Source organism: Ahaetulla prasina, chromosome 1, assembly GCF_028640845.1.
Source record: "Ahaetulla prasina isolate Xishuangbanna chromosome 1, ASM2864084v1, whole genome shotgun sequence".
In the NCBI taxonomy this organism is placed as follows: domain Eukaryota; kingdom Metazoa; phylum Chordata; class Lepidosauria; order Squamata; family Colubridae; genus Ahaetulla; species Ahaetulla prasina.
The window spans coordinates 206,466,637-206,492,144 of NC_080539.1; the positions used below are offsets into that span (position 1 = coordinate 206,466,637).

The 25,508-nt window shown below is 37.8% G+C and overlaps 1 protein-coding gene across 1 annotated transcript in view; it reads right to left on the minus strand.

The window, feature by feature from the left end:
* Nucleotides 1–25,508, minus strand: part of COL3A1 (collagen type III alpha 1 chain) — a 77,390-nt gene that overhangs the window by 35,869 nt on the left and 16,013 nt on the right. The window contains exons 2-9 of the mRNA XM_058188978.1: nucleotides 18,221–18,426; nucleotides 14,087–14,134; nucleotides 11,651–11,767; nucleotides 8,827–8,886; nucleotides 5,566–5,634; nucleotides 3,954–4,007; nucleotides 1,776–1,829; nucleotides 43–96 (exon numbers count right to left, since the gene is read on the minus strand). Of these exons, the coding sequence (XP_058044961.1) occupies nucleotides 43–96; nucleotides 1,776–1,829; nucleotides 3,954–4,007; nucleotides 5,566–5,634; nucleotides 8,827–8,886; nucleotides 11,651–11,767; nucleotides 14,087–14,134; nucleotides 18,221–18,426 (662 nt within the window). The remainder of the gene's footprint in view (nucleotides 1–42; nucleotides 97–1,775; nucleotides 1,830–3,953; nucleotides 4,008–5,565; nucleotides 5,635–8,826; nucleotides 8,887–11,650; nucleotides 11,768–14,086; nucleotides 14,135–18,220; nucleotides 18,427–25,508) is intronic.

Below are 25,508 nucleotides of genomic sequence, written 5' to 3' on the forward strand. Positions count from 1 at the left end.
TTTCCAACATATCCTAAAATAAAAAAAAATGTGTTTACTTACAGGAAGGCCAGGCAATCCACGTTCTCCAGGTCTTCCAGGTCTTCCAGATTCTCCCTGAAGACACAATATACAATTACTACACCTAGACACCGGCAAACATATTCTATAGTCACACTAAGAAGGACTAGAAAATAAGAACACATAACGATGAAAAGAAGCTTTGGCTATAAATTGTGGAGCTACTGCTAGTTGGCCTTACAAGAATTAGGGCAGCTGGAATATTTCCTCCCCACAGTCAAGATATTTTCAGTAGACCTCCAGACAAAAACTTTCATGTTTTCTTTCAGTGCATAGGCAATCTGGCAGGTTTTTTTGACTGATAATTTAACCATTTACAATTTAACCATAATTTAACCATTTACAAGTTATTTATACAACTATCTCCTGAACCATTTTCAGTCAGAAAATTGACCATTACATTATCTAGCAGTTTTATGTATGATGGAATGGAATGTCTTATAGATCAGGAGTCTCCAACCTGGGCAACTTTAAGATTTATGGACTTCAATTCCCAGAATTCTGGGAGTTGAAGTCCACAAGTCTTAAAGTTGCCCAGGTTGGAGACCCCTGTTCTAGATTGCTATAAGTTTATATATGAATAGTGAAAGCTAACAAAATACATTCACCGATGACAGACCATACAAAAATTAACCAGAAATATGCATATATGTAGAGTGTTTGCTCAAGTGAAGTATTCTCTATTTCCTAATGAAATGATGATAATTTAGTTGGTTTGACCTCATTGCAATTCACTTAGGATTCTATTCATAAAACAGTTCTGCAGTATTAGCAGAATGTTCATTTTTGCATTTTTCTCTATCCCCATAGAATGATATGATCTAAATAAGGAGTTCTGAGGAAAATTGCTCAAAAATCACCTCTCCGTCTTCTGTCAGCAGAAGCCTTTTCTAGATCTGAGGACTTCGTGAATGAATAAAACCCTTCCAATTGTGAAGAGCAAAAATATGACTTTCCTAATGCAGAAATATTAGGCTATTAGTGCCTACAGCACTTAGTTAATAAGTGCTGTAGGCGCTCATTAACAATTGTGCTCATTCCAATTGTGAAGAGCAAAAATATGACTTTCCTAATGCAGAAATATTAGGCTACCTTAGTTAATAAGTGCTGTAGGCACTCATTAACCAACAGACCTTATCTTTTTAGTTATGTCTTTAACAAAATCTAATTATTAAACCTTTAACATGCTTTTCATGGGAGAAACTGTATAAAGGCTAGGATACAAACAATTCAAACAATTTACAGTATAATAATTTAGAACAACTTTTAAAAAACATTCTTTCTGAAAAAAACATTAAAAATCTAAAATTTTGTCTCACAGGATGGAAACTAGTTGATTTCTACTTCTCTGTACTGGAAATACATAAAAGAGCTTTGGTCAATTGGGTTGAAATATCAATCAAAATCAAGATGCCAAAATTTGTGAAAAATCACATTTGGATCCAGCATATGAGTAGAATGCTTTTTAAAATTTTTTATTACTCTTTCCTCTTCAAGCAATGCTTTTCTTTCCCCCTCTCCCCTCAAAATCTGCTTTTAAGTATTAGGCAACCTTCTATGTTGAAGTGTCCTGTGCCCCCCCACCCAAAAGATTAAAGTCAGAAGACGGGACCTTTAATTACTGCAACTATATCATTCATACTATATGTATCTTTAGAGTGACATGCCAAAAAATATCTTTATCGTTATTCATGTATTGATAATCAAAAACTTACATCTTTTCCTGCCGGTCCAGGGGGTCCTATCATTCCTGGGGGGCCAGGAGCACCCTGTAAAGTAAAATAAAGTAAAATAAAACAGATGCTTTTCTTTTTGTGTGAGCTAGCAAAATAGCTCTCAGAGAAACCAGGTGAATGTGAGTTCTAGTCCCTCCTTATGCATAAAACCAACTGGGTGACCTCGGCTCAGTCATTGTCAGTCATCCCTAGGAAGAAGACAACGGCAAATACTGATTGGAAGGCATATCCTCCTTCCCCAAATTATAAAAATGTAGGGTGACAAATCAAATATCTCACAGAGGAATTCAGATCTGAGGGAAGAACATTTTGTGTGTTGCTAGGCCATTGCAAAGTGATTGAGTTGCTGATTTTATACATCACTTTCTCCTTCAACAATGTCAAAATATATGTGAGATTTTAACAAGCAAGCTAAATATTGTGCTAATTATGCAACACAATAGGCTTTGGTAGTATTTCAAGGATATGCTCTTTCTATACTTCTATCTGCTTCACTACCCCAAATCTGCAAAGCGATTACAGTTTCTCTTCAAACTGTTTTTGTGGATTTGGTGAATGAAACTGTGGAGCAGAAGAACACAGTGTGTTCACGCAGACATCTTCACTTCTTTCTTGAGAAATGGTGAGTAGAAATAAAAATTACTGTCCCATCCAGTGGTGGGTTTCTACCAGTTTGCCCCGGTTCGGGCAAACTGGTAGTGGCGGCAATTGGAGGGTTTGCCCACCACCCAGACATCATCGTGGAGACTCTGTGCATGTGTAGAAGCGCTGAGCGCTTGCTTCACTCTCTCTCATGCATGCTACCAATTCCGAACCAGTAGCGACAGTAAGTGGAACCCACTACTGGTCCCATCCCAGGATGAGTTGTAACATGCCCTATTAACAAAAGAAAACAGCCTATCTCCCACAGCCCCACTCCCTATTCTCATCCTTATTTTACATTGCATTTATTTGTCTGACTGTCTGAAAAAAAACAAAAAAAACACCCCTTCAAGTGCTCCTATGAGGAGAGATCTGAAAACTGCAGATTCTTAAACAGCCATTCCTCTTAAAAGACCTACTGATGCAGGTCTAGCCTGTGGGTTAAGTGGTGGAGTGAAGCAAGGATTTCCATTCATGGTGAAACGGCCCGCTCATAAGCCATGAAAAATTAAACTATCTCAGAAGAGAAACTAGCTTTACAATAGCCAAATACTGGAAATAATTTCATGTGTTTCCCATTATTTCAAATTCTTGAAAATAAATTGGTTCAGCTACTGAATATGAATATGCTGTAGGACCTGCTGAGGAGGCACTCTTGTCTCATTATAGTTCCATTTAATTAAGTATAGAATAGCATAATATTCTGTTACGTAATGATTTCTTTTCTTGTGGGGACATATGTTTAAAAGCATCTATGTCAGGGGTCTCCAACCTTGGTCCCTTTAAGACTTGTGGACTTCAACTCCCAGAGTCCCTCAGCCAGCAAAGCTGGCTGAGGAACTCTGGGAATTGAAGTCCACAAGACTTAAAGGGACCAAGGTTGGAGAACCCTGATCTATGTTATACTTTCTTTTTTTAAAAAATGTAGTAACTTGGTTTACTCCTGATTTGATCTACTCCAAACAAAAAGTTGACATCCAGCAGAATGTTCCACTTATGGAAGAGTTGATTTTCACCAAACCATCCTTCTTCCAGTTGTACTCAGCACCACAGCCTTTTGGAAAACTCTCCAATCTACCAGGGCATATTTTCAGAAACAGGATTGTAGAGAGAATGGAACTAGACATACATCCCGTTCTTACCTGGAATGATGGAGTTTACAGAATTTTGCCCTATCACATTTAGATCCAAACCGTTGTAGGCCAAGTCTGCTCTCAGTCTGGAATTGCTTTTAAAACCATAGCTCTAAAAAGCTCTTGCATGTTGTTAGAAAGTTCCTTGGTAAACACACACAACTGCAGCTTTTAAAAAACAGTTGTGCATACGTGTGGGTGGTTGTCCATGACCTCTAAATAACACAATAGTCCAAGAGGCATATGCTTTCATTAACTCATGAAGCAAACTACTGGTACTTTTCAAACTGGATAAGTAACGTAAGTACACACAAACAAGCCTATCTTACAATATGATATACTGTCTAGTATGAGATCTGCAGAAAGGAATATTGATACTTACAGGAGCTCCAGATTGCCCAGGTTCACCAGGTGGACCTTGGTATCCATGAGCTCCCTAATGAAGAAAAGATGAGTTGCTTTCATTAGATCACTGTATACCATATCCACAATCAGATAGAACAAATTTCCATTATCTGAATAATCAGATTCTTAGGAACTACAGGGAATTGGACCAGACGAATCCATTCTATTTCATTTGTGCATATAATAATTTAATAATGCACCAAGACAAATTCCTTGTGTGTCCAATCACACTTGGCCAATAAAAATTCTATTCTATTCTATTCTAATGTGTCTAATAAGTAATTTCTTTTTTGTTGTTGTTGTACAAAGCACTATATAAAGGAACCTTGGTTTTCTATGTTTCTTTTGTCCTCCTTCCTCCTCCTATGGAAGGGGTGTCCACCAGGTGGGGGTAATAAAACTCAAGATAGTAGCCACAGCTATACAATCAGCCTTCCCCTGATATCCTGTCCTGTGGGCTGCATTAGAATTGCTTCTCATTATATCTGAATTGAATATGATGAGAGCCAATTTGATGTAGCAACAGGCTACAAACCAGGAGACTGTGATTTCTAGTCCTGCCTTAGACCACAAAAAGCCAGCTGGGTGGCCTTGGGTCACTCACTTTCTCTTAGGCCTAGAAAGCAGGCAATGGGAACCCGCTTCTGAAATCTTGCCAAGAAAACTTCAGGAATTTGGGCAGGCATTTGTTAGAAGTCAAGATTGATTCAAAGGCAGCCCCCCCACACACACACTCCCCACCTTTGAATTCTGCTTATCTTAAAACAAAGTCTATAGTTTGGCAGTGAGCCAGATGTGATACCCTATTTTGTTTTAAAGAGCCACGGTGGCGCAGTGGTTAGAGTGCAGTACTGCAGACTACTTCAGGTGACTGCTAGCTGCAGCTCAGCAGTTCAAATCTCACCAGGCTCAAGGCTGACTTAGCCTTCCATCCTTCCAAAGTTGGTAAAATGAGGACCCAGATTGTTGGGGACAATAGGCTGACTCTGTAAACTGCTTAGAGGGGGCTGTAAAGCACTGTGAAGCGGTATATAAGTCTAAGTGCTATTGCTATTGCTAAATACTCAACATTCCAAAGCTTAAATTTACTGGAGAGGACTTCATTTAATAATGGAAGCCAATGCATCCACTTTGCTCCTCTCCTAGGCAGGTCAATGGAACAATGTTTACTAATTTGTATAGTGCTAAATTGTTTTCTAGTCCTCTTATCACAAAGAGTTCCTCCTTTGGCACTGCTCAGCTGAGGAAAAGATCATTTGCACCTTGGTGATATTAAGGCATTTTGGAAAACTTGAAATGTCCGACATCTTTTCAAACCTCAAACTGGGTATTATATTTTTCCTCATTATTCCTGAAAAAGGCTGGTACTTTAATAGCTATGCTACAAGACAACCTTTAAGAAAATGTATTGCTTCAAAATATCTTTAGCAGCTAAATACTAAATAGCAGAAGGCTACAGAATTTATTATTCTTTGCTGTGCTCAGACTATGTTCCTTAGAGTTTAATTCACATTCTTGCCTTTATTGGTGACATGGTTAGCAGTATAAAACATAACTTGGAAGCAGAAAAAGAAATGACAAATACTTACAGGTGAACCTGGCTGACCAGCAGGACCAGGGGGGCCACTAGGACCAGGGGGGCCAGGATGGCCACCACCCTATGGGGAAGATTGAAAAACAATGCAATGAATTGCAAATAACATGAATGTCTAATTCTGTATCGAAATAGAATGCAAAGGGCAGCTTGTATACTGTAACGAAAGCTGGTTATGTGAAAAGTGGGAATGCTTTTAACTTGAACCACTCTAGTATTAAATCAGCATTTTGTTTCAGTTTCAATTGCTTTCGCTTCCTAGGCTGGTGTTCAGACAAAAATAACGCATTACACACAAAGCAATGAACAAGGCAGCACCAGATGAGATAGAATGCTGTGTCTGGTAAGCCAAGTTCATTTGTGTACTGCCTGTGATTAATTATGGATTTTGGGAAGTGAGACATAAGTACCATATCCCTGGTTGACCTGAGTAGAGTTACCAGTTCCTCAGCTGGGGACTGTGCTTGTCTCATGGGAAAGGTATAAGGCTATGAACTTTGAGCACTAGGAAAAAGGTACATGGGTTATTTGACATCTCTCTCTCTCTCTCTCTTTCTCCAAATGGTAGTAACATGGCCATTTTCTTTTCTCTACATATTATTTCCCTGTATCTTGTTTTAAAAATGCATATCCAACTTCTCTGCAAGGATGCTGTATGGCTTGCTGAATAAGATTGCAAAATGTTCTCTCTTGTTCATTAAATAAATATCCAGCTCTCTTAATCTTTATTGAAAACATACAATTTTAATAGAAATCGGGATGTGTAGACCAGATACATGATATTTAGCCCTAAACCTACATCTTGTCACCAAATGCTTATATAGTTATACTTTAAATAGTCTACTAACAGAGAATTCATTATTTATAATTGTTTCAGGGGGAAAAAGATTAAAACCTGTTGGCTTCTTAAAGTACAAACAATATATGTATATTGAGAGCTGGAAATAGTTTCTATAAATTACAGTTTAGTTAAAAATAATAAAGAAAGAAATCAGTGACATAAGAGATGTAAGGGCAAATAAATATTTATTCCAGTGAACTGCTATGGTGAAAAAAAAAAGGGTTGATTTCATTTTGTAAGGTGGCTTTATAACTCATTAGGACTCATTAGATGATTAGGTCTCTCATCTCTTCTTATTAAGCAGGAAGTATGCAACTGTATCTTGGTAAGCAATGAAATATTAAAAGTCATTGCTTGTCCTAGAATTTTGGTGTAACTCTGTTGAATCATCTATGGCAGGGGTCTTTAACTTTGGCAACTATAAGACTTGTGAATGTCAACTTCCAGAATTCCACAATTCTAGAAGTTGAAGTCCATAAAGTTGCCCAGGTTGGAGATCTCTGATATGCAGGACTCCATACATTCGTATGGAGATCCAGAGACCTATATGCCCAATAACTCAGGTAGTTGTAAGTTTTTCAAACAGTTTCAGTAATCCCAATGGAAGTGATTTATAAACAGGAAATGCAGGAGAAGGATTGCAGTCACATATTCTTGGATCCATTAAAAAATGCTATAGTAAATATAAACAAGAATCAATATTGGGGCATTTAATTTTCTTTTCTTTTTAAATACAGTCCCACTGGTAGGATATGACCATAGATGTCTTCTTCTGCTAGATGCTCTGCAGTGATATTTAATATTAGATTCAATAACTTCACTGCTATCTGGAAATTACAAGAGTTGCAATCCAACATATCTGGAAGGTGGTCCTTCTGGCCATACATTCCCCAAAACCCCTTCCATGAAAAACCAGGATCTCTCAGATACTTTATCAACCAAAGACATGAAAGAAGAAGACATTTCTGGTTCATACATCTTAGTTGAAGAAGCCAGCAGTAGACTACAAACAACAGAAGCTGTGAGAAGGAAAAAAATGGTGAGCAACTGGAAACAGATGAATGAATTATGACGGATGGACGGATGGATAGATGGATGGATGGATGAACAGATGGACTGAAAGTAGAAAAACTCTGTGAGGAACAGAAGACAAATGAATTTCATGATTCATAACATGGTAGCAAATGGACAACATAGGAGAGAAGTAGACAACCAGGAAAGTCTGTTGAAAGCACTTTTAATAGCCCAGCATGAGGTCAGTTGCCCTTTTCACAGATTATGCAGATATCACACATCCACATACATCCACACATTTTTACCTTTTGTCAAAATATTTGCTTTCTTTAATTTTTATTTGTGCACAGAATTTATATGCTGCTTTTTATTTTTGTAGAAAAACTCAAAAGCTTACTCAAGGTCCAGGTGATTAAAAGATACCACCATGGAAAAATGTAGGTGCCTAATGTCCATTGGTATAAACTTACGATCTCTCTACTTTTTAGGCATTTATCTGAGGATGAGTTGTGTGATTTTTCTAAAAAACATCTTAATACAATCCTTCTCTTTACCTTCTACAACAGGGGTCTCCAACCTTGGCAACTTTAAGCCTGGAGGACTTCAACTCCCAGAATGCTCCAGCCAGCTTTGCTGACTGGGGAATTCTGGGAGTTGAAGTCCACCAGGCTTAAAGTTGCCAAAGTTGGAGACCCCTGTTCTACAACATCCCAATCCATCTCAAAGCCTGTGCCTAGATTGATCAACATATAAGAGGCAGCACCATTCCAAGTTAATTGAGTTTTTAAAAATCCAAAACTGTCTCATTTAACTTTGATTTGGGGTTTGCAACCAGGTTACAGCATAGCTTTATTTTGGAACATCATGTGGAATGATTGATCAGAGTATATTTATTAAGAGAGGCTGCAAATCTAAAAAGTCAAAAAAGCTCTCCTGTGTGAAAAGAATGCTAAACAATTAGCAAGTTGATTTATTACCCACTGATATCTGCATTCTGGAAATAGCAAATACTGTGCAGTTAATAGCCCGGAAAATTGTTGCAGTGGAGAAAAATGAGGAGAAAGATCTAGACAAAAAGAATTGGAAGAGCAAACATTGCAGGAAACACATGGGGACAAAGAAGCAGGTGATGAAAACAGGGTGAGGGGATGCTGTAAAATGTAGAAAGGAAAAGAAACAAAAATGTGAGGCAGAAACTTCAAGGAAATCTTTGGTTTGATAAGAGGTTTCAAGGATCACCTCTAATCAGAATTTCGAGGGAGAATACCGCTTTAATCCAGTTATGTTTTAGGCAATCATAAATCAGTATTTGTTTGCTAGGTAACCTGTGCAAGAAAAGGGGAAAAAACCATTTTTTTGAAAAATCATTTAAGCAGCATAAAGGTCATGCTACTATCTTACAGTTATAACGCCTGGGCCTGGTCCAGCCTTGACATCATAATCATACTGAGGCGAATAGGTCTGCAGTAGAAAACAAATTGAAAAGAGAAGTAGTTGTTATAGATGAACAGGTCAGCAATTGATACACTGGGAACACACACACACACACACACATATATATATATATCTGTCTTGGGTTGTTTGGGTTTTCTCCCACGTAAAATTGGAAATGTCTTGGCAACGTTTCAATGAAGTCTCATTCGTCATCTACAGGCTGGTGTTTACAGCTTTGTGCTTCTAGGAGCGAAGTATGTATACACACACACACACACACACACACACACACACACACACACACACACAGAGTATATACCCATCCCTTAATTAGATATCCCCTCAGCTTGGAATCATGGACCATACTATCATGCACTGATGGATAAATCAAACCCAAGTTATTTTAAGGGCTTATATGAGGGAACATAAGCCCCAGCATCTTACATCCCAACAGTTTGGAAAGTTACAGAAGAGACAGACCAATGGGTGGAAAATCTGTGAGCGTTAATTCCAGTTATTGCTGAACCAAAGCATTGCCACCATTAGATACAGTGGCTGGGGATGCTGGAAATAGTTGCACCTGGGTGACCAAAGGCTTCCACTTAGATTCCTCCAGGAATGAGATCAAGCTTTTCTGAGAAAAAATAATGTCAATGTTTGAGGAGGCCCAAATGTACGATGAGAAGAAATGTGAAAAATTGGTTGGCTGGAAAGGGGTATAGGATACCAGTTTAGAGAAAGTCATGGGGATAGATAGAATTTTTCCAATTCCAATTCAGTCTGTGTCAAGCCTTGCATCGTAGGACATGTTCTAGAAAGCAAAAGTCATATTAACTTCATCATGGAGTTTTAATGTAAGAATTGTGGTGAGATACAGCATGCTGGCAATTGCAATAGGAACTCCCAGCCATTATTTATTAGTGAGTTCATTCAGGTGGGATCTCTTTCAATATTTTAAAATCTTCCCAAGCCTTTTACAACATGGACTGAGTGCTGTTTATGAGGTAAGGTACTAATTAACTCCTCCCTCATTTTTTTGGTGGTTTATGGTTAAAGTTACCATATTGAATTCCATCTTCTCAGGTATACAGTTCACAACAGAGGACAAAACAGCTAGACAATTACCATTTTTAGACGTGCTTGTCAACAGACAAGAAAATGGAATGGCAGGGTGAGTACCCACTGCAGTACCCAGCAAGCTGAACAACTGAAAAACAGGTACTCATGTGAACAACTCAGGCAGAATGGGTACCCACAAACATTTGTTACAAGATGTCGGCGTAATACGGTGGGAAGAAAAAGGAAGAAACAAGGTACAAGATCAACTAAATGGCACACCCTGCCATACATCAAAATATTTCGGAAGCAATAGAATGTAGCTTCTGAGATTGGCAAGTGGGCATTGCACACCACGCAGAGGCTACCATACGAGGACAAATGAGGCATTGTAAAGTTTGCTTTGAGGTGGGAGATACTTCTACTGGATCCCCCTGCATGGATTTCCTCTGTGACTATGTAGGACAGATGGGGAGGAAGCTAACCACCAGGTTGCAAGAACACAAACAAGTGGTCAAATGAGGAGACCCAAACTCATTGGTAGCCTCACATTGCAATGAACAAGGACATATATTCAATTTTGCAGATACCGAGATTCTTGGGTGAGCAGGCACAAAAACAGTCAAGAAAGTGATTCAAGCCTGGAAAATGACCCCTCATCTGTCCTTAGGAGTGTTGATTTACCACCAGTTTATCAAGTACTTAGGTGGCAAGGGCTTGACAGCACAAGGAAACAACAGCCAATGACTTAATCACTGGCTATCAACATCCTGATCAATAACTAAAAAGCCACATATAACCAGGCACCTTATGAATACCAAAACACAGAATAGCCCAAAGTATACTCTACTACTAGAGAGAAGTTCCCTGAGGATGGCCTCTAACATGAGTCCCAAAGCTTGGAAGACTAAATCTGTGATTCAGGTGACCAACCCAGATTGGATCCTGCTAAAGTTTTTCCTACTTCTTTCTTAGACTCTTCAATCTTTCACAGCCTGTTAACTGGAAGTACCATTTTAAGCTTATTATACAATTTCATTCTGGAGGGAATATATTCAAAATGTTTTTAATGACAAATTTTAATTGAATTTGTTTTGGCTACTTTTTAATATTTCATAATGGTTATCACATGGTAAATCATTTCATGAATTTGGTTCAGAATTATTGGAGGCCAGAAGCACGGATTTCCCAAGGTTTGAAGTACAGGGTACATGCAAGTTGACTGCTTCTCCAATTCCCCACAGCAATATCTCTTTGATTATCTCCTTTGATTTAGATTTGCTATGAACACCTCTTTCAGCGTCTTCATAAATTTAGAAATTTATTTATCTACTATATTAACTAGCTCTTTAGTAAACTACAGACAATTATATGGTATGATCTACAGAATGTGTGAGAGTAAACCTGGTGGCCAAGCTATATGCTGCAAGCATGTAACATTTAGATTTTGCCACCCAGAATGATTCCTTGTTCATTCCAATTTTTGCAGGGGTGCCATAGAAATAATTCATCTAATTATTCCCCCTGCCATGCTGGCTGGGGAATTCTGGGAGTTGAAGTCCATGCATCTTAAAGTTGCTGAGATTGGAAAACATTGAGCTAATTCATCTTTTGCTGTAACTTTTTTTAAAAAAAAAACCCTTTGTGTTTCTGAAACAATGGCATGCCAAGCATTGCAGATTAACTTTTACACACTAGCAAAAGAAAAAAAGATGACAGAGAGAATGTTACTTACATTTCCATTAAAACTTGGGCAATTTTGGCAGACTCCAGGGGGGCCAGGTTGACCAGGGTCTCCTGGCATGCCGGGGATACCAGGGGATCCATTTCTTCCAGGAGTACCAGGTGAGCCCTAAATATAATTTTAGGGGAAACATGGAAAAAAATGAATATAATGCACACTTAAATGGTTTCTTGTCTAGGCAATGCATGGAATGCTAAACAAAAAGAACTTTGTGACACTGAAATCCTATGCATGTATGCACCCCCCCCAACAATATAGTTATATTAACTATAGATAATTGGGGAGCTAAGATCCTTGATAGTGGATCAATGCAATCATTTTAATAATAGGATACTACAGCTGCCCTGTTTGCTGTATCTGCTTATATGTGCTGACTAATCAGATATACTCCTTTTCTGGATATATTTCAATTGGGTTTAGGGTTGGTTTTGGCACTGAAATTGCCTTGGCCATTTGGACAATCTTTACTGGGGATGATAAAGGAGGAGTGCAAACCCTTTGATTATCTTGAACGTTTCAGCAACTTTGATAGCAATGCTAAAGTGTAGTGGTTCTCAACCTTTTCTTCATTAGGTTCACTATGGACCCCCAAGATGTAACTCAAAATTTAAATCATTTCTTCAAGCCTTCACGGACCCCCTGTGATGACATTGTGGGCCCCCAGGGAGTCCACAAACCACAGCTACAGTGTCCTTCCAAAGATGTTGTTCAGATTAGTCCAGGAGGAACATGTCAGCCCAATTAAGTAGACTGAATTCAATTCCACAAGATGGCTAAAACATTTTACTGAAAATTATTATAATAATAAAGTTTACAAGTATGATTGTGCTGTACCTCCTCCTCCTCCTCCTCCTCCTCCTCCTCCTCCTCCTCCTCCTCCTCCTCCTCCTCCTCCTCCTCCTCCTCCTTATAGTTCAGTAAATTAGGTAGGTATACTCCTGAGGCACTTCCTAATATTACCTGGACATTCTGGACTTAAAAAGTGCTTTAGCCTCTTTTGCCTGGACAACGGAGCCTTCCTGTTTCCATCTACTCTGTAAAGCAGAGGTCTCCAACCTTGGTCCCTTTAAGACTTGTGGACTTCAACTCCCAAAATCCCTCAGCCCCCAAAGCTGGCTGAGGAACTCTGGGAGTTGAAGTCCACAAGTCTTAAAGGGACCAAGGTTGGAGACCCCTGCTGTAAAGAATAATCTTCATTACTCTCTACAGAACAGCCTTTTTTTAAAATTTGAATTTATATCCCGCCCTTCTCTGAAGACTCAGGGCAGCTTACATTGTGTTCAGCAATGTCTTCATCCTATTTGTATATTTATATACAAAGTCAACTTATTGCCCCCAACAATCTGGGTCCTCATTTTACCTTCCTTATAAAGGATGGAAGGCTGAGTCAACCTTGGGCCTGGTGGGACTTGAACTTGCAGTAATTGCAAGAAGCTGTGTTAATAACAGACTGCTTAGTCTGTTGAGCCACCAGAGGCCCTTGAGGTCATTCGACTCATAGATTTCTCCTCAGTCTCATAGCATTTAGCATTTTAGAATAAATGTCAACCGAATGCTGATGACATCTATCTCTTTCCCAAAGGGGTCTGGTGAAGAAATAGAATCAGTGCTTGACTCGGGTAATGAATTCAATGGGACCAATAAGCTGGGGCCGATAAAAGCCAGCTTCTTCAGGACCGTAAGGAAGTCCAAAAACATCTACCCAAGTCAATTTAGGATTCATTAAAAAAAAAGGATTTGTGGTGAATGGCATCAGTTTACATTGTAGTGTTGATTCAAACTTTATGTTACTAGGAGAGATAGAAAACTGGGTAACTTGTACCATGATGGTTACAATTTTGCAGCGGAGATATACTGGCTGCAATGAAAGATCAAGGGTAGTGCTGCTTCTTGATTACAATATCTTGAGTAGAGTAGAATAGAAAAGAAGAGAGGCACGTCATTAACTTGTTGCCTTGGAATTGGTACATTATCAGTCCTTCTACTTCAGCTACACTTGATGTTATGTCTATGCCAATTGTCTTATTTCACATTGGAAAAACTATCTCATGAGCAGTCAGAGTAAATGCTCTGCGACAAAGATAGTAGATATGGAAAAACCCCAGTACCTCCAAAACAAACCGATAAGTGGGAAAATAAAACTCAGCCTTCTTTGTGTCTTTAAAATACAAGCTGGGACCAATATTAGAACAACCCATGTTTTACTATGTGCTTCAATCCAGACAAATGAACATATTGGACTGAAGCGCATACTAAAACATGCCTTTTCTGGAATGAAAACAAAATCCTTAAAAAACAAAAGCATGTTGTTGTTAATGGAATGTTACAAATATATCTTAAATAAACAGGGTAGATTGAGCTGTCCATCCTTCCTGTATTTTCAAACATTTCTATTTTCAAGCAAAGGAACACATTAATTGAACTTACGGGATCTCCTTTTGGACCTTGGGGGCCCTGGACTATTTTTTTATCATTCTAGAAGGGAAAACAAAACACTGTTAGGATGAGCGATAAATATAACACAAATGCATATTAAAACAATTAACCAGAATTTCAAATAAAACAAAAGATGCAATCAAATGAGTGACATGATATGGATATATTGGTACACGATTAAGGGTAAACAGGGATAATTTACATCCTCCAGAACTGAGCTACTCCTCCCATCATGCCAATCATTTGGCCATGGTGGCTGGGGCTGATGAGATATGGAGCCATGGTGGCTGAGGCTGATGAGATTTGGAGTAGAACCACATAGGGAAGATCATATTTCATGTATGGCTTACAAGCCCAATAGCTGTTGCCAGCTACTAATATTACATTACCTTACATATTTTATAATTTATAAAGTATGTAAATTTAATTCCAGGACTATAATGAACCAGTGCTGAGGTTATCATCTTTTCCTTCTCCCTTTCTGCTCAATATTTTTATTACTTTGGCCACTGAGAATGATAGCATTTTGGGTGAAGTATATGTTTCAACTCCAATATAATCAATGAATACGAAATATCATTTTCTAGATGTTCGGGAATAACTTGTATTCGTTTGGTTGGGCATATGGTGTACAGAACAAGAGATAACTATTCCCACTTACACAACCTCTGGGAGAGCAGATTGTGGTATACTGTAGTTGTTACCTGATGAATCCTGAGGGGTTTTTTTTTTACCCATACTTAATCAACTTGAAAATGCCTAAAGTTTTATTTTAATTTCCTTATTATGATCTGAATAATCTATAGGGAAAGAGTAGAGATAGCACGAGGCAGTACACAGTCTGTTCTTTCCCCAATAACACACGACTGGAAGTCTGAAAGTAATTTGAACTTGAATGCATTTGCATGAGGATAAGTTACAACTTTCCATGTGATCTGGCACCCTGATTTATGAACATCAAAGATTGCGTGAAAAGCTATACTCAAATTCCAGCAACAAATCTCCAATTCAGATTCTTGGCTGAATATCTGGAGATTAGGGTGAGTGGGAAGCCAGGAGATTAAGGGCCAGATTACATGCACTGCTTTCTTCTCCCTTCAGGTTGAAGTCCTTCATATGTAGCAAGATTGCAATGTAGCCAATCCTGCTATGGATCTATACAAAAGTGGTCTTACGTATGTGAAAACTATGTCCAAATCCATAATTTTGCAGACAGGTTGACAGTCTATGTGCATGTATAGTGTGTTTGTGCTAAAAAGTCAAGGCAGACTTTGCTGTCTTGATCCAGAAATTAGTAATCTAGCATATTGGCATTATGTTTATTTTTAAAAGCCATTGCTTAGACATGAACTAATTTAGCCCCTGGAATATACGAAGCTGTTGTCAGCTTCGTATATTCCAGGGTTTGGTATCAGCTCAAAGTGTCTCTAATTGGATGCCAGACACCTAGAAGTCTTCTTTAGTCAGCAGCTGGGCAGCTGATTTTTTTTTCTCCCATTGTCCTAGTGTGATGCTTTCTCATAGGCCCTGATGGGAAGAAAAATGACCTCAGCCTCAGATACTTTGAAGCTTTTTCTCTATCCATTGAGATAGGCCTGTTAAAAAACATTGTAAAAAGCCTTCCTCGCACGTGGACAGTCCATTATTTGCACTCAAATAGCAGAGTGATTATATGGCATTTTTTATAAAAGCATTACACTTCTTTCAGGACACTTTTGTGTGAAAAATTCATGAACATATGCAAAGTATGACAGACAACAGTGTATTACGTCAATCTATAAAAGTTAACAATTGAAATCTAATCTACAATGTCTTTTCTGAAGAATATGGATTTTTCTCAACCTGGACACTATCAAATGTGATAGTCTTCCATATCTATACTTCCTGTACAGCGTAGCCTCTGCTGAGGATTCTGCGAATTGAAATCCAGTGCCTTGGACAATGGACACTTGGGACAGTAGCTGAGACCTTCTGGGAATCCTAAAGTTGGCAAGGTTGAGAAACACTGGTTGGAAATTGTCAAAAATGTATAAAGGAGTTTTAAATATATGTTGGTAAATGCAACCACAAAGAGAGTATTTTTTACCTTATTTGGTTAACTTCTGACAAAGGGGGAAAAAAAGGAAAAGAAAAAACCACCTGGGACCAGATTTTTACTTTAGTACAGAAGATCATTCAAATAATATAAAATTGACACCAGATGTTTTCCTTTTATGTTTGATGGACAAAGAACTTGAAAAAAATAGAGTTTGTTATTATATATTATAATATATAATATTATTGTTATTATTATTATTGTTATTGACAGTGGTGAGAAGTTTATAAGCATAATGATGGAATGGCATACTAGTTCCCAGAATAAAAAAGTGAATGATGATGAAATTAGCAGAGATGGCAAAACTGACTGTTTTAACTAAAGGGAAGAAATTTACCTAGTTTTGCCTGTATTTGGAAACTTTTTTTTTCAGAACTAAAAAAGATAAAACTTTGAGTTTAGGCTTTGATGATTTTATTATAGAAATGACTTGAAATGTTGTGAAATCAAAAACAAAAGCCTGAGCTATTTTTATTTTGCTGCGCTGAAAAAAGTCAGAAGTCATCACTTTTTTGCATTTTTCAGTTTCTTTTTTCTTGGTTTTCTAATTTTTTTCTGTATTTTTACAGAAAACTTAAAACTTAAGAAAACTAAAAAAAGAGAGAAATCTTGGTTGGGGAAGCCTATATAGTTCAATTCTTTATATATCTACTGAGAAGTAAGATGCATTATATTCAGCAAAATCTACTCCCATATATGTTAATCTGTGCATAGGACTTTACTTTTATTTTAATAGCTGAATAAAATTAACACAGGACTTTCAAACAATTGTGAGGAAAGAAGCAGCGAGACATCTTGATATATGAAAAAGACTAGTAGTTATGAAATAATTTCATAACTTAATTTAAAAGTATGCATGTAAAGCTAAAATGGATAGAGATACTCCATTTTACAAAAGTTTCCATCTTGACTCACATCTGACTCAAACATTTTGAACATGTTTAACTAGCAGAAACCAAGTGTTCTGTGTGAACTTCCTTCCAACCATCCAGGCATTATGGGAGAGTTCCAGCTGAATTTCACTCTTGGCAAATCAATTGTGGACAAGCTGGGTCTTCTCTTGGGACTGAGTTTAGTGTTTTTTGGATCCACATCTTTTGGCTGGAGCAAATATTCATAATACATGCCAGGCATTCAACTAAATAACACGTCCAGGCTAATTTTGAAATGCTCAACCCTTAGCAGCATCTTTCCATTGGGAAAGTGGAAAGAGCAATTCGTGGGAGATTGCTGTGAGACTTCCTTGGTTGATCCCTGGTTGGAAAGGGTTGCAAAAACAATTTTCTGCAGGATGTTTTGGCACTTTGCATTCTCTTCTAACACTTCAGGAAGGACAGAGGTCTCTGATATTTAGAAAAAGGAAGGATGTGAACCTTCCTGGGCCTCCATGAAATGGACTGCTGGATTGTGAGGTGTGGTTTTGGAGCAGGGATGGGCAACCTGCAGCCTTCAAAAACAGATTGTATGCAGATGTTGGTCTAATCTGAAAAGTCTTCCAGCAGTTCAGTTTTTTGGCAAAATCAGTGTGTCCCTCCCTTGGCAAACTGCTTAACTGGAAGAGACACAAAGATATAGATAGGGATGTTGGGATGGGAGAGAAAAGATGGAAGAGAGATGGGGAGGGGGAGAATAGCAGAAAGGGGAAGAGCAATTTTTTTCTGTTGTGACTCTTTCTACTGTCGACATTTGTCCCCCAGTGGAGTGTAGACCTAAGGGGAAAAAGCACCCTGGAGATTTTGTTCTCCTGTAGCTCAGATTATTTAGCCCTTTCTTGCATTAATATCTCATTCTTTAACTTAGTGTCCAAATCTTTTGAAAAGAGCACCAAAATATTTAGGGCAGCTAAGCTCAAAAACAATAGCACTTTGATTCTGCACGATCTTGTTCAAGCCCCAAAGTTTTGACTCTTAAAGTTAAGCGTAACTTGTGAAAGCAAGAGGATGGAACACTTTTACATTTAGGCACTGAGGCAGAATTGATGTTGATATGAAACGTCTGAAAATACAGGTAAATCCAAATGTGGAACTTACAGATGTTTCTGATGGATTTGGACAAACAGCGCAACATTCTCCAAATGGAATCTCTGGATTTGTGCATTGTAACTCCTGATCTTCACAAGTGATATCATCACAAAGAACCGTTCCTGAGTCACACACGCAAATTCGACATGGTTCTGGTTTCCATACGTCTCGATCGGAATAGCTTTGGCCAAGGTGGCTGCATTCGCCGTAAACAACTGGGGAAAAACATAGACAGGAGAGGGGGGAAAAGGAAGAAAGAGGAAATATTAATTACTTGGATTTCACTACATTGATCAAAGTAAAAAAAAAATAACAGCAAATAATAATAAAACATAAGCAAATTATAATCATGACCTTGCTAAATGCTCTATTTATAATGTGTTCAACATGTCAGTCCTTGAGAATAAAATTAAATGCATTGTCGTTTATAATGCTCAAGCTGGTGGCAGCTCCTGGCTGACCCTGGGTTTGGAAGAAGAAATAGGCCTGGACCTAGTTAGTACTTGGAAGATAGACCACCAGAGAATGCCAGAGCTGTGGGATACACTGGGGAATATAAACAGGGGTTGGAAGTAGGCAAAGGCACGTCATGTTAACCACATTGCCAAGAAAACTACATGAGCATGCATGAAGTCACCAAGAATTCAGCTTGATTCTATGGAGACTTTATTAGGCATTGCTATGAGAGCCAGCCAGGCTCCCTAGCAGTAAATATACTCCTAGAGAAGATGCAGATTTGTCTAGACTTGCTCATGTTACTGTGCACCATTATGAGAGTGACACTCATACAATTTAGCTCAATGGGGCCAGATCATTCAAGATGGGTGGTTAGATAGATAGATGATGATAGGTGATGATAGGAGAGAGAGAGAGAGAGAGAGAAAGAGAGAGAGAGAGGGAGAGGGAGAGGGAGAAGGAGAGAGAGAGAGAGAGATGATAGATTTCACTTGTCAAGGATAGGAAGAGCTCCTCCCCAAAAATGAAATCCATCTGAGAAGGTTTTTCTCTGGATCACCACAGATGAACTTTCTTCAGGAAGAAACCAGATGGATCATTTTGTGATAACCCTCCCTCCCTCCCTCCCTCCCTCCCTCCCTTCCTTCCTTCCTTCCAATCAATTTCTATAGCTGCCTAATTCAAGCATGTGACTCTGGGCAGCTTACAATTCTAAAATTATAGAACAACTTAAATAATTTAAAAACATGAAAACCATAAAAACATCCACAAAAAAATAAAATAAAATAAACTTTATCTGAGGTGGATTGCAATGGCTGCCTCATCACATGCTTTGCCTGCTCTTTGCTGCTGGAAATGATCAGATAACAAAGCTATAATACAGCTGGGAAGATCAAATATCAGAAAAGATGTTTGAAAGATTAAAGATCAAAATCAAAATAGCTTTGCCTGGGCAAAACTATGAATACTGGCCCACATGCATACATACAGATTTTAACGCTATTACTTTAATACCTTTATATAGAAATGGTGCACTAATCTTGTGTGTGACCATTCAGGAAAGACTTAGAGGCTTTCAGCGCAACCATCTTGACACAAATAATTTTAGTCATTTCCACATTGTTAAAGATGCTAATAAGGGGGCACAATGGCTCAGTAGTTAAAGACACTGAGCTTGAGATAATAAAATGTCTTAATATTGAAATGTAGATGTTCACTGAAAAATGAAAGTAGTATAAAATATATCTTCTTAGATTAACATTAAATGACACTTATATCCAATATTTACCCTTTATTGTCACTCTAGTTTAACACGGTTAACATATAAGGTCCAAGATTTATATTTAACGTATTCCAAACAATTTTATGATCTTTAAAATAAGAACAACAGATTGATTATGTTTTCTATGACCAGCTATGGAGAATTAAGAAATTTATGATTAAATGCTACTATAGTCCAAGTTATCTGGCAGAGAAGATGTTGAATTTGAACACTTGACCCCAATCAGGAAATGACTAAAATAGTCTTTCATAACTTCCATTTCTTATTTGTAAAAGGGAATGAAAGAAATAATAATAATAGGAGAGAAGAAAAACAAAGAACAGCAAAGCTAAACTACGAGGAGAACCCTCTGTTGATGCAGCTCAAAACTACATTGGCTCCTATAACATAAGTCAGTGGAATTCAGTAGATGGAATTTTAATATAAGCAGGTTCAACTTGCTCAGTTAAAAGAGGCATAAGGAATACCTCCTGAATACTTATTTAAAAATAGATTTGAAATAAGCAACATCCTCCCAAACAAGTTAAGTCCTTTGATCATACAGATATTTCCAGTTCTTTTCATGGTGGTAAGAAAGAAATATTACCAGGCTTGGCCTAAAATCCAGACAACTTGGCCTATATAAAATCCAGACACTGTCAGATGACGGCGATAGATACATAAAACTTCTAATTCTAGTGGCTGTTAGACTTATGTAGAGCATAGATATAAAAGCTTTAGGAATGTTGCAGTAAGAAACTCTTTGGAAAAAATCAGATTTTCAGACTCAGGGAATGTATGTATTTCTGTAAACTAAAAAAAAAAAAGTTAAATAAAAATTACCTTTACTGAAAAAGAAGGAAATCTAATAATGTTTCATGTATTGCCCAGGAGGTGGCACTATTGACTAGATAGAAAATAACATTGTAGAAACATCTGGTTGTAATAACTTACAGCTTTGCTTCAAACTGGCTGGATATTATTAAATTAGCTAAGAACTAAACTGGAAGTGCTGACCTACAAATCTTTGAAACTTTTGGAAAAAGTAACATATTGAGTACTTTTTTTTCCAGGAGAATCTTCCATTTCGGGTTTTTTTTGCCAACTGAAAAAAAAACCCTGCTAGGTTAAAATGTGCATCTTTATGTTGAATCATTGTAATGTAATGGCCTGTCTATTGTATACCTACAGTTCTTTGCTGGGTACAACTAAGCTAACAAAGTTTTTAAAACAAGGGGTAATTCTGCAACCTGAGTTTCCTTTTTCCAGACTTGTGGCTGCAAGGATGAAAGAAGAACATTACAATTAAAGAACGGCTTATTTTGTTTTCTGTTGTAAGAAGAGGGTAAGTGACTTCAAAGTGCATTCAGATAACAGGAAGCTACTTTCTGTTTAATGGCTACTTTATTAGGCAACCATGGAAGAATGATTAAATCAGAGGCTGATAAATTATGTGAGAAATGGTTGTGGGAACAGAAATCTGGAAATTCTTCAGGTTGTAAAGATGAATCATGAGAGATGAAGAAGTCTTTTCATTAACTATAAATTTCCCTTCCTATTAACCATCTTGGTGGGCCTCTAGAAGTTGTAGATCAACAACATCTGGATGGCCATCTAAGCTTTCTGCTTGAGACTGATTTAGTAATTCCCAGAGGGACAGACGGAAGGAATCAGGAGCCTAACTGGTGAAAGGTTCTTCCTGCAGGCCTGATTTATCAACTATGATTATTGCACAGTGTAAAGGAAAAGGACATCCCCAGGCATTTGGGTAGAGTGAGTGGGAGAGCAGATAAGAAAATGTGTATTATCTTTGTGAAATCCCATCCTTTTCCATACGCTTGTATCACCATATCATACAAAAATGAGAGGTAGAACTTGCATCATAATGTCATGCCACACATTTGGTCATTTTTGCATCATCATAGGTTGTACAAGTCACCTAGGGAGGGAAGTATAAATATCAGCAAAACAAATCAAACACCATTGTCCACAAACCAATGCAGAGTCTGCTATATTTATACTCATTTATCTCAGGATAATAATTTCCAGTTTGGGGGCTGGAATAGGGACTTTGTCTGCTCTAATTTGGAAATTTCAGGGAAATCAAGGATGGATGGCTTTATTCCTGGCATACTGTATATCACCCAGGTTGTTGTATATAATTTTCTTTTTAAATAATGATGGGAATTGCTTGCCAGCTTTTGTATAAATAAATTATTGAACATCTGGAAGACATTTCACAAAACATAAAGAAGGGGAAGGGTTTTTGTTTTTATTTTCAGTATCAGAAGAATTATGTAGCATATTAAAATTGCTTTTTCCTAATTTTTCAGAATTTAATGATAGCTTTCTCCAGGGAAGACTTGCTGTCCTTACATGAAACCAAAGAAAATCAGAACTGAAGTATGCTTTCATTAGTTTTAGTTTAGTTTACTTTATTGTCATTGCACCTTGTACAACGAAATTAAATGCCATCTTCAGTGTATTTTATAACTATAAAAATACTGCTGGGTAATGTTTGATAGTTTATTTTTATTTATTTATTTTGTCAAATACATATTGAATAATATATATAAGCATGAACTGAATACATAAAATGAATACAACTAAAGGGAACATTAGGACAGGGATGATAGGCATGCTGGTGTTCTTATACACGCCCCTTACATAGGGGCAACACTTTTATGCATGCCACTAAAGGACCTTTACAATGTGACAAAATACTTATAGTGTGACAGAGCAATGTTTGTTTTTTGAAAAACCACATTTTAGCTTGTTCATTAATGAAGCAACACAAAGTTCCTAAGAAACAAAAGGAAGAGAGAAAGCTATATTTTTTTTCTTACAAGGATGTTGTTAAATATCAGATTTTCTCCTTCTCAAAAGCATCAAGGTAGAGATGCTCAATTAGATCATTTCCCCATTGTGAAATGGGTTAAGTGTCAGCCTTAACGGGCAGATTAGACAGGAAACACGACCAGATAAATTAATTCTACTTTATTGTAGGGCTACATGAATCTTACAAGTCTAAATTCAAATTCTGTCATCATTTTTACATCCCATGAACATCGGAAGGGCCCCTTTTAAACCTCTTGTTTTTTCCATTGTGCAGCTGTGGGCTATAGTGCCTCTTATCTGACCATTTCCTAGGCAGCAGCTCTTCATTCTGTCTCCCAAGTTTTTCCCAAATATTATGATATCGATCTAGAGGGAAGTGACTGGAGCAAAATCAATCGGACAATTTAATGCAGAGAAATTACGCATCTACTTTACATTCCACTATCTGAAGCCTTGTCCAGTTCAATCTAGTTTAAAGATTAAAAACCCTAAGATGGAAAATCAGAGTCTGGAAGCTTCCCATTAAAAGGAAGTTCTGGGGAGCAGCCAAAGGGGCTGACACTGTGGTGAAATCTACTTACTTTTACTACAGGTTCGGGAACAGGAGCGCATGGGAGCACAGATGGTAAAAAAAGGGACATAATGACATCCCAGCGGGTGGGCGGATCCTCCTGCCACCGGCCCTACCGGTTCGGCGAGCCGGATAGAACCAAGGGGATTTCACCGCTGGGCTGACAGGTTCCATATCTATGAGGGGATTTTCCATTTAAGGTACTGCCATTCCTCTTAGATTTGCTTATGTCTGTTTGGAAGCTAAAATACCTACTAGCTGCTGGGCTTTGCAGAAAAAAGAAATGAGTAGCAACAACTATAATATCAACAGGAAGGATCAGGCAAATGAAGGACTTATGAAGCATGAAATGGATAAGAACAGATACTAGATACTAGATTAATACAAGGCTGCATTAAGTCTTGGAAGGTCACACAATGATCACTAGAATCTTTACTTCCTTTTGGAAGGAAAAATGGAAGTGATTTGGGTAAACACTGGAGGAAAAATATACTGTCTCATCAAATACTTCTCTGCATAGAACAGTAGCTAGACAGAATTCTGGGTACAGTTGAAGATGTGAGTAGTCACTTCTAAAGGCTCAAGGCTTGAAGATCTTCAAGACTTCTGGGTTGAACCTTTCTGTCTGTTATGAGGTGGAAAATACATGTTAAAAGTTCCCCACTCAAGGTAATGCCATCCACAGTTGAGCCTTCTCAGTGATGCCTTTTTGTGGACTAGATTGTCCACTGATATTTGAACCGCCCGACTTTTTCTTGGTTTCCCAGAAATCATGAAACTGCAGCTTTCTGGGCCAGCACTTGGAGACAATGAAGATTAGGGGGTCCTGAAACAGTTATGGGCTGTGATTTTTCGTATATGTTGCTTGTTATAGTCAGAGCTATTTGGAATTGAGTAGCATAGAAGCTTAAATAAAGTAAGTATGTTTTTTTTGGCAAACACCAAAATGTTCTTTTATGTACCATATGTGAGGTAGGAGGACTTGTAAATTAGCAGAATTGTGTGGACAGAGAGATCTATAGTTTTGGGATATCTGGAAACTATCTCAAATTTGCCCATTAATTTATGTCAGTCTCCACTGAATCTTGGAAGAGGTTTATGTGTATGTTATTAATGGTGGAATTTTTAATGTATGAAGCAAAATGACCGGATTAAAATATATGGCTTTTCAGAGTTTGCCGCATAAGACCTATGTTAGTTATTATGGCAATGTTTACAAGTAAAGCTAATGCATTTGTTCCATATTAAGAGTCAAAATAGAGCAGTGCATACTCTCAAAATGAACTCACTGAATTGCTGAGCCAAAATACAGCATGTTTTCAATTTGGGGGCAATTAGGTAAGTGCTGAGTGGAGGAAACTGGAAACATTTTGTTCATGCTGACTTAGGAGGAGACATGAAGAGGTATTATCACAAGAAGATGATGAATAGATGCCTCTTTACCATTCTATAGGTAACTTACACATGGTGGGCTTTTTCATCCTTCTGAGCCGCCAACAGATAAGTGGAAGTGATAGCTAGCAAATGGGAAATTTTAGACACAAACAAAGAATTCAGCAAATCACAGCAGCTGTCAGAAAACAGGCAAGAAGTTATTCTCATTTCACTGAACTTAACTGATAAACACTGACTAGGGAATGCGGAGTCTCTTTTGGCACTCACCAGATGCTCTCCTGCCTGGTTTCAAATTGTATTTCCTACAATCTTTCAGGGTTGTTTTTTTTTTTTAAAAAGGTAGACAAACTAGACCTTCCAAAGTGAACCACAAGTTCTAGTATTATTTGGAACTGTAATTGATACTGTGCCATTCTGCCTTACCTTGGCAAGGCAGAATGAATTTCAGGGTATCACGTCCCCATTTTGCTTTCTGGTAAATAACAATGTTATGGCTGGCCCATCACTTTAGTTTAACTGTGGTAGTGAATGTGAAAAAGAGGTGGGAGAATACATGGACTAATATTATTCCCTATGCCAGGACTGCATGTTGATAGAACCACCTGGGATCCAGAAAGAGAGGAGCAAGGATCAAACAGAAGCTGCAATGTTGCAGTGTTAATTTCTGCCTCTGATATACTGGGGTAAGTCATCCTCTGATCCATCTTAATTTCCTTCCTTGGACATTTACAAACTCCCATATCCCATGGTTTGTTTTTTTATAGATTGATACAACC